The sequence below is a fragment of the Eublepharis macularius genome, chromosome 7 (assembly GCF_028583425.1).
Source record: "Eublepharis macularius isolate TG4126 chromosome 7, MPM_Emac_v1.0, whole genome shotgun sequence".
In the NCBI taxonomy this organism is placed as follows: domain Eukaryota; kingdom Metazoa; phylum Chordata; class Lepidosauria; order Squamata; family Eublepharidae; genus Eublepharis; species Eublepharis macularius.
The window spans coordinates 114,478,391-114,490,276 of NC_072796.1; the positions used below are offsets into that span (position 1 = coordinate 114,478,391).

An 11,886-nucleotide genomic window follows, 5' to 3' on the forward strand; every position below is an offset into this window, starting at 1 on the left:
AATAATTCATGGGAAAGACAGTTCCAGTTTTGAGCTTATTCTCTGTTTAAAGAGGCATCCCCTATAGCAGGTCAGTCCCCATTGCTGTAAAAAGATAAGGCTTGTGGTTTGCATGTTGGGGGGAATAACAGGAAGGGGAAGGGATCAGGTAGGCACCTTTTTGTGCCCAAATGTGCATTTTGTGAACAGTGCCATCAAACGTTTGCAAGTGCCTATGGAGCTTTTAAAGCATCCAGCAGGCACGTTGGCAACAATATGAACCGTTTTGGGTCAAACATGGGGGTGTTTGCCCATCACTATATATTATTAACAACATTTTTTTGGGTTATCTTAATATTTGCTGAGTAGTGTTGTCTTTCAGTAACTTTGCCTTCTTAACAACAAGCCCGTGCCAGATTTCAACAGATCAGTCTGAATTTCCAGTGGTTGCTTCCATTACTTTAGAACTATTTGTTCAATAAGCTAATGTTCAACAGACAAGAGAATATGGATTTGTAGATATCTATTGTTACATCCTTGGTGGCAATGGGTTCTCATAAATGAATTACTTCCACCTTCAAACCCAGAACTATTTCAAGATTGTAATTTGTGTGACTCATTATAGGGAGGTGGGTGGATGACTGGAGTACTAAGCAGTGACTCACCATAAACTTTTTTTGTCAGCACCAGTCAGAGCTTCTCCACAGAGTAAAGAGACACGATAACATGAAAAACCATAATGTTCCCTGCAGAACAGCACGTAAGTAAACCTTCAGAACTATGTTTTCAGCATTCTCCAGATGGGTTGTTCTGGTAACGGCTGGGATATATCCCTGTTCTTTCTTATTCTTGGGCTGTATAACAGTGTTATGTTACAATCCCCTATGCATTTTTTAAATATCTCCACTGAAAACTACCATGCATAGGATTGTAACTTTACAGTAATGCTTCAGTTTTGGCCTAGATGGCCATTTGCTGGTGCAGGAAAATGCGACTGTAGTGCGTTCGTCTCTGGAATGCATCAGGGCAATGGCAGCAGTACAGGAGTCCAGTGTTATATGGAGAGTTACTCTAGTCTAAATTCATTGAAATCAAAGAGTTTAGAAAGTTGTAACTCTGCATAGAATCGCACCATATATCTATCGCTGAGCATTGATCAATACAATGTACCTTCAGTGACAAGAGTGTGGTGACCCTTAGAAGCACATTTAAAATTCAGCATTCAATAATTAAAGTGCTTGTTTAATATCTACTGATGTCTAAAATCAGGGATGTCTAGGTGATGTAGGCTCCAATCCCAAAAACATTTTTTCAGGGTGTGAGCTCCATTGAATAAATACTTGCAAGTAGATTAGGTTAGAATTGTTCCTGTCATTCCTGAAGCTGAGGATCTTGAGGCTCAAAATTATGCCATGTTTAGAAACTTGGTTGTGATCAACTTTTGCTGGATTATGCCTGGAAAAAGAACTTGTAATAAAACATCAGCAGCCAAGAACAAGAATCAATATGTCATTTATAAATACTCCAAATAGTTTGTTGAAAGGAAGCTGCTAACATGTTTTCCTAATCATCCACCACAGAAGGGCTAGACCTGGGATCATACTCTACAGTCTCAGACCCTTGGATAAAAAGATACTTTCCCATCATGGTTCTTAGTTTCTTCAAAGACGACTCTGAATGAGGTGGGAAAGGGGAAGCCAGTATGAGGAGAGAGGTATTTTCAAGGATATATTTTAAGGTGTAATCTTTTGGGAAATTCCTGCCCTTTTAAAATGTATGTATTTTGGAGTCACAACAGAGAATAAAATAGGCCGGTGAAGAATAATTAAAAACTGTGCATGAGGAGTGCATTAATAATCTTCAAAGGCGGGGCAAGTTGATGCCTCTGTCTGGCTTCCTAATAACCTGTTGTGCTGAGCTAAACAAAAAGATAATTGCTAGGGAATTCCTCCTGCAGAGTCAAAGGGCAGGGGAAGCCCTTCCCGCTAAGGTTTGGCTCTGGGGGTGTAAAAGAAATTCTCAAGGCAAAGGCAATTGGCAAAGCAGAACAGATTTTATTGGGATGGCCACTCGATGCAAACCAAAGACGCTAGAATGCATCCAGAGGCCATTTCAGCTTCAGCTTTTATGCTATTCAGAATGATAATATGCAGTATTCAGTTTACATGTCATAATGTAAGTTTGAGGTCACCCAAAAAAATATGAGTTCTGACAATGCTACGGCTGCAGGTTTCATAACACATCAACATTGGTCAAGCAGAAGAATGGGACATCTTAGATAAGAGATACTGTAAGGCTAGGTACATTCAAGAGTGGACCATCCCTTCTAGGAAGAGGCTATCTGGTGCTGTACTAGTTATCAGACAGTGAGCAGAGGACAAGCCTGGTCAGCAGAAGCACATAGGAAGAAAGGTCAGAGAAGGGAGAGGGGAGTTCCTACTGGGCTCATCATAAGGGCAGTATTAAATATCATAAAGGGGATGTTTAATATTCCCTAACAATAATGTTGCTCTTATAAAATGATATTTCTTAAAGCAAATGATATTTGTTAAAGCAAGAATCTCTTGTAACAGGATAAAATTGGAAAAATTTATCTTATTTAATTAGTATTTGATTGATTATGATGCAATGGAAATCTAATATGCATGTAAATTGCTTCTGCATGTTGTCTTGTCGTGAAATCAGCTAAAGAACAAAACAGAAACAAAAACCCAAGGCTGAACTATGCAGTTAGGTTGCCTGGACAAATATAAACTGAGTAAACTGCCAATCCGTCTTAACTGTTGGGGCTTTAAAATTTTAAAAATAAAGTAAGAATGACTCAGCGGCATTTGTGGCGTGAAATATGAATGCAGCTATTGCTGATGAATACTTCACATGTAGAGGGATTTCCCCCTCACACTTGCTTCTGTTTACACTGAACAGCAATTGTGCATGGGCTTAAATTACATGCACAGTTAAGCAATGGTCTTAAATTACTTGCACAAAGGTACCGGCTGGATACTGGGGAAAACTTTTTCACGGTCAGAGTAGTTCAAAAGTGGAATCAGCTGCCTAGGGAGGTGGTGAGCTCCCCCTCACTGGCAGTTTTCAAGAAGAGGCTGGATGAATACTTGTCAGAGATGCTTTAGGCTGATCCTGAACTGGGCAGGGGGTTGGACTAGACGGTCTGTATGGCCCCTTCCAACTCTATGATTCTATGAATGGAATCGCCCTAACTGCACTTGGGGCTGATGCACTAACAGCCTGTAACACCCAAAGAAATTTTATTTAATGTACTATGAATTTTTATCCCACCCTTCTTTCTTATTGCTCAAGAACATGCACAGTTCCCTCCCCCATTTTATCCTCACAACAACCCTGTGAGATAGCTTAGGTTCTGTGTGTGTGTGAGTGTGTGAGAGAGAGAGAGGGCGGGGTTCAAACTCATTCTGTGAACTTTATGGCAGAGTGAGGGTCTGAATTCACTGGCTGTATCCTAACCACTAACTACTTTACTGTCTTTCCCATTTTGTACAATACAAACCTTTTTGCATTAAACAGCAATCCAGGTAAATGGTAAAACAATAAAATTATCTTTTTTTAACCCTTTCCGCTTTTTCAGAGAGGCCGCAAGAACAGGGGATACAGGCAAGAAGTGGAATTGCCATTTGTAGTTGACATGTCAGAGGACAGAATTAGCTTCTCCCTCTTTTGAAGGGCAGGAATGCCCCCTCCCCTCAAACAGTCGCCTAGACTCTAGATCACCTGAGAGCATTAGCCAGAAAATGCAGTGATAACTTGCTGAGATCCAACAGCTCAACCGTAAGAATTCTCATTGGCTAACCAACTTTACTGTAGCATAAGCTTTCAAGAACCATAGTTCTCTTCATCAGATGCAGATGAACTGTGGTTCACGAAAGCTTATGCTACAGTAAAGTTGGTTAGTCTTAAGGGTGCTACTGGACTCTTTTCTTTTTTGCTACTACAGAGTAACACGGCTAACTCCTCTGGATCTAATGGGCTAAGTAGTCCCAAGGAGCTACAGTCCTAATTTAGTCATCACAGTAACTTTAGGTATAAAATTGAACTGGTTTTCACTCCAACTTCTAGTGCAGAGAGAGATGGGGATGGACTGCACTCTGCATCCGTGGACAATAGCAGCCAATGACACTTTTGAGTGGAATCCTCGATATCCAGATTTTATGTGACGCTAGTCATTTTCTATACCTTTGACTAGCTCTAAACATTTTTCCAGGCTTTTCCCTCAAATGTTCATCTGATCTCTAGCTAAAAGTTATTAACCAATAAGGAAATTTCATGGTATCTCTGGTACAATCCCTCCTAAACAGACTGGAATTTGGGTCGGGGTCTTTTGAACTATTAGCCCTGTGGAATCAGCTACCCTATGAGAACTGACCTTGTAAGCTTGTATCGTACAAACATTTTACAGAAACTTTCTTTTGAAGTGTAGCTGATGTGGTTCTCTCCATGTTGTGAAGATACTAGAGGACAGAAGCCTGTGTGGGGCAGTTCAAAAGAGGGCTGTCCAATTAATGGCAGGCCCCAGAGAGGGAAAGGGTTAGGGGGACAGTTTTTAAAAAACAAATCACAATGGGAATTCCTAGGTTGCTAAATTTTCAGAACTGTAGGATTCAAGCATAAACCTCATTACTTCTAACAATTTCTAAGGATACATTGCACTTTCTTTTTTAATCTTCAGTCACCATCATGGGATCACAGCACTGGGAAAAATGTGACTAGTTTTGTCACATTTGCTCATCGTGTTTGGACACTTTTTGCAACTGAAAGGAAGCCAGGCTGGAAGAATCTCTTGCATCTGTCTGCGATCTGCTGCTCCGTTAGCTTCGTATCTAATGTGTTCCTGCTCCTTGCTGGGTATTCCTTTCTGGTGGACTATCCTCTCTATTCCTTGGTCACGTCCACATTCCTCTGGATTATCCTTTCTGTGGGTTTGTGCTCTTCTAGGCACCTCCGCTGCGGCGCTGCTCTCTTCTTCCTTTCCTTCGGGTTGCGCGAAGGAAGGAACGCCTTGATTGCAGCTGGGACTGGTGTAGTGGTAGCTGGCAACCTGCAAAGTATTTTTTACAATTTAAAGCAGCTAGCAGATAGCGTGACCTGTATTCTGGAATCCCAGCGTTTCCCCTTTCTCAACCACTACGTTGCAGCAATTTGGTGGATTTACAGTCAGCTCAAGCTTTTGGACAACCCGTTTAAAGATATTGTGTCAGTGGATGGGAAGTTGCATGTGTTTTACTCAGTTTCAGATGAAGACTTGAAACTGAAGCTGAAGCACACAAGATGGCACATCCAGAACATTACCAGCCAGATCTCTTCTATACTAGCCCTGCAGCCGTACGTGGGCAAGAAAGTGCTTCCCCTTCTGGGTATTGTCTTCATGGTTCTTGGGACATACCTCTTCATCCGAAAATTCCTGAACCCCCTCAATGTCAAATTTAAGAATACTTATATCACAAAAGAGTTTGTTCGATATAATGAGCAACAGTGGCAGCAACGAAAGGCCTCTGTACTGCCCCTCAATAAAGAAGAAAGAAAGGTCTACACGGTAGTCCCATCTTTTTGCCAAACACCCAAGGAAAGGAAACATACGGCACGCTTTTTTCTCCCTGTGCTTGCTAACCTTTGCATTTGGACTCTCTTTGCAGCAGTAGATTATTTGCTTTACTGGCTGATTTTTTCAGTGAGCAAGCATCTGCAAGATTTCCCTGAGCTAGAGGTCCATTTGAAATTGTATTACCATGTAAGTATCTTAGCTACAGTACCAGCACTTTTCTCTGGCTTTTGTCGCTTTGAATAAAAGTTTACTGCAGAATAAACTTGCGCTAAAAATACAGTACTAAAGGGCCTGAAAATGGAGAGGGCAGCGCAGCTGATCCAGAATTTGAAGAGACTGGCAATAAAAACAATACTATATAAAAAGGCAGTTCGGAACATCTTTGATCATTTTGAATGCTCCAGGGTGGCCAGAAGAAAGAGATGCAGAATTTGCGACGGCCATAGCTCAGTGGTAGAACAGATGCCCTAGCATACTTGGCATGCAGTGGATCTCAGGTTCGGGCCCTAGCATAATCAAGGTCTCACACAGCATGTGCACTTGGAAAAAAAGGGTATTTTTCCGATTAGGATTTCAGGAAAGGCATAAATACTAGTATTCAATGGTATATGAGTCCCCGGGTACTGTTTTGGGATTCAGGTTTGGTTTTATTTCTGAGATTTTGGAATTTGGGGGCTTAGATTATTCCCTTTGGGGCACTTTTTCAGGGGTGGTGGTGATGGAGTGACTGTTTTCTAATCAGATGCCACCAACATTGCAGGGGAGCGAGTGTTTCCCAGCAAGTTTCAAGAAAATTGGACCAAGTAGTCCCACAAGGCGACCCCTAGCAAGGTGACCCCTTGTCATTCTACCTGTAGGGGTATTGACTGGGAAGGAAAAATCGCCCTCAAAAAAGGGCCTAGTCCCCAAAAGGAAGGACAGGAGGAGGAAGAGCCAGCCAGACCTGCGGCTCTGCTGGGGGCTGTGCCTGGCTCGTGCTGGCTGAAAGCCACCATTCCCAGCACTCATGCCGGGCCCAAGCCACCATCTCTGGCCTGGGAGAGATTCACATTGTTGGTGAGCCACCTTCCCGTTGCCCAGGAAACTCATAAAAGGGGGGGGGGGAAACAGGTCTGATATCCTTCAAATGCTGCCCCCCATGTATTTCCAAATATTTCCGTAAATATACAGGACCCAGATACCGGTATTCTTGAGAATCCTGAATACTTCTCTGGATACCCCAATATACCCAGAAATACTGATAAGGGTTAAGAGTCTCGTGGTGCAGAGTGGTAAGCGGCAGTACTGCAGCCCAAGCTCTGCTCACGACCTGAGTTCAATCCTGGCGGAAGCCGGGTTCATGTAGCCAGCTCAAGGTTGACTCAGCCTTCCATCCTTCTGAGGTTGGTAAAATGAGTACCCAGTTTTCTGGGGGTAAAGTGTAGATGACTGGGGAAGGCGCCGGCAAACCACCTCGTAAAAAGTCTGCCAAGAAAACTTTGTGATGCGACATCCCCCCATGGGTCAGTAATGACTCAGTGCTCGCACAGGGACCTTTACCTTTTACCTAATGGTAAGGTATTTTGAAGATATATATCTGAACCAGATATAACAAAGCACACATCCTTAGCCTCAGGTAGCAGGGCGGGGAAAGGTCTTTGACTGACCGTGTGTAGAGCGAATGCCAATTTTGAGGCTTCTGTACTTGGACAGATGGAGCAATGGCCACACATGAACACACAAAGCTGTTCTATACTGAGCAGTGTTTGTCATAGTCAATACTGTCTGCTCTGACTGGCAGCAGCTCTCCAGGGTCTCCAGTGAAGGTCCTTCACATCACCTACTACATGAGCCTTTTAACTGGAGATGCAGAGGGTTGAATCTGGGACCTTCTGCATGCCAAGCAGACGCTTTACCACTGAGCTGTAGCCCCTCCTTGACGTAGCATTAGATAGCTGCCACCTTTTAGAAACTTCACTGAATTGCCTTGGTAGGCAATTAATTCTTAATTCTCACCACTAGCTGGGTCCTGTGACTTGCAAGCAAGAAGTGACATCAGGCCCATTTGCACTGGGTTGGGGCAGAAGGACTGAAGCAGACCCTTCTCCACTGTTGCCTCTATTATGCAAGGAAAGTGAGTCCTGGGCCCAAAGGTTTCTAATGACCATTTGTTTGCAATTTGATCTGTAGACATTAGCAGCCGAGAGTTGACACAGCATAATATTAACATTATTATTATTAACAATATTAATAATAGTAAGCTGCTAAGTCCTCATATCAAGCTACTGTGAAAGGCATGGTTTGAGAACAAGTGTGTGTGTGGGGGGGGGGGGTTACAGTGCCTGAGATAGCCACCCATTTTAGCCTAACTGACCCCACAGGGCTGTTGTGAAGATAAAATGAGGGGCGAGAGAACCATGGATGTCTCCCTGAGCTCCTTGGAGGAGGGCAGGATCAAAATGCAATAGATAGATAAACAGAAAGGAGACTGAGATAAAAAGATTGGTAATCCAATTATTTCTCAAACGGCAACAACAGCAGCGAGGACTGCAGTCTCATAAGTTAATCGTGATTATTGCTTTCAAAACTCAGCTGTTTCATCACCTTGGGGTAGGTGATGGAAAGTCTGGAGGCGTTCAGTGGAGTGTAGCGTGTGCAGAGAGGCAGAATCCCTGGGTTCAGGTTACAAATAACCCCTGGAAACTGACAGGGCAATCCCACTTTTTTGGGAGCAAGCCTGCGGGATAGACTTGATTGGATTCTGAGTCAGACCAGTTTAGAAGTGCCGTCTGATGGAGTAATCCTAAACAGGCATACTCAGAAGTAAGACCCATTTTCTCAGTGGGGCTTACTCCCTGGAAAGGATTACAGTGTCCCATTTAAAGCATTAGTCTGCTGTCCTACTGCAGATGACTTTGAAATCAGTGCGCCTGAGCACATGCAGAGTGCTTTCGCTTGCCATCTGTTAACTAGTGCCAACACCAACTCAGAATAATATGATAGCGCATAATGTGTTTTATGATATAGTTATGGGAGGATGACTAAGAGGTGATAGGCTCATGCTGTCTCTGGACTGTGTTTGCTACCTGTGGCTTCACTCTTCAGATATGTTTCTTCAGAGGTAATGTTTATTTCAGATCAATAGCTGAATGTGAAAACTGATTACTGGGCTTGTCTATATATTTCCTGGCAAGAGCTGCCCTCCCCCAAAGCTGGGGTGGTTTGCAAGCAAGGTCCTAAGAACCCCCTCGTACAAACACGAGTCATCGGCAACCTTGGGCATGTGAGAATTTCTAATTGTCATGAAGACATTTGGCTGGTTTGGCACCGCAGCCCAAGTTAGTTCAGGCTTGTGTTAATTTTTTGTTCTTTTTTGTTTGTTGCTTCTCAGCAGGCACTTTCCCCCTCACCATGTCTTAGAGCTGGTTGCGCTGAGCCATCAATTTTTTCCCTCTCCCCTAAAGAAACCATTTATCCAAGAAGCAATTATAAGACTCTCAGGTGTTCCGGAGAGTAGGGCATTTTGGTTCAGAAACATAATGACTGCCTGGCTTCCAATGACAACAGGACAGGAAGGGATTTAAATAACACCTGCTGCCAGCTGATGGAGCAAGGTGATTCTTTCCCCACCTCTCCTGTGTGTGCTGGATAATTTGCTCTTTAGAGGAGAAATAAAGCAGCAGCCCCCTTCAAAAACACCCACAGTGATTGCCGCTTCAACTCTCTCCTGAGCGATCAGTGTTTTATAGCAAAGGGGGGCTCTGCCACCATGCTTAGTCCCACCCTGCTGCAAGTTGGACTTGTGGGTATATGTTGGCATAAGCCTCTTCAAAGCTGCAAGCCTTCTTCAGGTTCTGCAATAGAAGACGCATAATTCATCAGAGGTGGATAAGAGGCTATTCGGGAGTAAACAAAGGAGGACGGTTACTGATGGCAGGTTCACAAGAACATAGCTGCCAAAACTGCTTTCTGTGCCAGAGCTAACGACTTGGGTATGTGAACTAATAAAGTAGACAGTGTTTTTCAGCATGGGCAGAACACTTTTTGCTCTTTGCTGAGTGAAGCAGTCCACCTTCACACACATCTAGGCTTTATGGGAAGGGCTGTTGGGTAACCAGCAAGTTTATCAACTGCGCTCGACCAAGCTTGTACCAAGTGAGCACTGAACCGAACCGTATCTTTAGCAAACCCTTGGGGAAGCTAGTTCTTCTGGAAAGAATATAACAGAAATATAAGGAGTGTGCAGAAATAGGAGACATGTCGAAGAATCATACTGTGTGAAATCTATTTCAAAAACAAGAGCACCATGCAACAACTCAATTTTCATTTTAATATCTTTATTGCTTGCTGAGCTAATGCTTTGTAGGCTTATAAATTGCAAGCTGGCTGAGAAGGGGAAAAGAAGACAAGCATTTCCATACTGGATCAGACCAAAGGTCCGTTTAATCAATCCCTGTTTTCAGCTGTAGCTCGCCAGAGTCCTTCCAGAGTGGAGCTGCTGCCAGTCAGCTATTTGCCGAGTAGCAGCATTTTGAAGGGGCTGCTTGTGGCGGCAGGCCGCCTGAACAAGTAGCGACTTTCCCTCCCCCCGTGGGATCCTGTGGCTAGTCCACTCCGTTTTCCGACAGTCCCAAGTCCCATGGGAGTTGTCAAACCTGCTGCAAGGTAACTCCTTGGTGTTCTTTTCAGAGGGGCATGGGTAGTTTGAGTAACAGCTCAAAGGTGCTTTGAATAGTAATTAAAAGTGCGAATATCCCAGATATGGAAACTAAACCCAAAGAACTTGCGGAGACATTTGACTACTGAGAGGTATGATGAAACTTCAAAGTATTGTGTGTGAGTTGTATTATAATGGAAGCCACATTAACAGTCAACTGTATTTTACAACTTTTGCTCTCATTTCTCTTTTACAGAAAAATGCTGATAAATTTATCTTCAACAATGGGGAGATCATTAACAATACGACTTCCTTTAAGATTCCTCTCTTCAAGCATGCCTGTATTCCCAAACCAAAATTTGCTCTTGCTACCACATGGGTCCAACTAGCAGTCATCGTCTTCTTTTTAGCAGTCCTTGGCTTGTTGGCCTCTACATTTACACAGCTTAAAATGCTCGTGACAACATCATTCTTTCCACAGACAGACATGAAACGGATAGAGTATCTGCATACAAAGTTATTAAACCGAAGATCAAAGCTTTCTGAGCGAAACATGAAAAGGAAACTGAATTCATTTGCAACGGTAAACAACATGGAATTAAATGCTTGTTCTCAATATTATATTTACAGTCTGGGCCTGCATCCCCCCTGTGTAAGCTGCATCTACCAGGAATAGGCAAAAGGGTTCCAGCTTCTCATGCAGGGCATAGACTCAGTCCTAGCTGTAGGGCTAACATGGCCACAGCTGCATATGCTAAGGTGCCAGCACGCCCACAAAAATATGTGGCAAATGGAACATTTACGTCTAATACATGGGAGCTACTTCCATGGGAGCTACTTCCATGCCAGTCTGGTAACACATTTGCTACAAAAGTTGGAGCACCTTTTGTATTAAGAATGGGTGGATACAGCTTAGGATTTTTCAGTTTAAAAAAAAATTATAAAATCATGCATAGGCTGAAGAAAGTAGGTAGAAGGAGCTGAGCTTCATCTTCTATACTATTAGCATTTGGGGACACCCCGAAATTGTTGGGAAATAGGTTCAGGACAGAAAAAAGGAAACGCTTCTTTACTCAATGAATAATTAAACTGTGGAATTCACTACCAGTGGAAGTGGTGATGGCCACAAGAACAGATTTCTTTAAAAGGGGGTTAGATTTGTGGAGGACAGGTCTACTGTGCCATGGTGAGTGAAGAGAGCTTCCATATGCAGAGGCAGAAAACTCCTAAATATCACTGCTGGGAGGCAGCCGCATGGGGAAGCCTTGGCCTCTGTGTCCTGTGTGTTTAGCCCGCCAGAGCCGATGAAACAGGCTGCTGGCCTAGACGGACCAGTGAGCTGATACGGCAGAGCCCGGTTTATGTTTTTATGCAAAGTGGTGGTTGAGCTAGGCCGTTTCCAGACGGCTTACCTGCCTCCGGAACGTTGCGCCATCTTGCGGGGAAAACGCGAAATATTGTGTTTTCCCCGCAAGATGGTGCGACGTTCTGGAGGCAGGTAAGCCGTCTGGTAATGGCCCTAATTTCATACCCCCTTCCCCGGATTTAATCACACTCATAATGGCTTTGGCTCTGGAGAGCTCAGACACAAGCTTACCTTCCTGAACTAGTTCCCCTCTATCCGGGTGGAAGGATGAAGAAGATCTTGCTTGGGAACAATGCTAAACGATGCTTCCTTTGCCACCTCTTTCGTCAG

The 11,886-nt window shown here is 43.6% G+C and overlaps 1 protein-coding gene across 1 annotated transcript in view; it reads left to right on the forward strand.

Annotated features, from left to right (window-relative positions):
* DCSTAMP (dendrocyte expressed seven transmembrane protein) overlaps positions 1–11,886 on the forward strand; it is a 35,812-nt gene that overhangs the window by 21,734 nt on the left and 2,192 nt on the right. The window contains exons 3-4 of the mRNA XM_054985899.1: positions 4,682–5,740; positions 10,447–10,773. Of these exons, the coding sequence (XP_054841874.1) occupies positions 4,682–5,740; positions 10,447–10,773 (1,386 nt within the window). The remainder of the gene's footprint in view (positions 1–4,681; positions 5,741–10,446; positions 10,774–11,886) is intronic.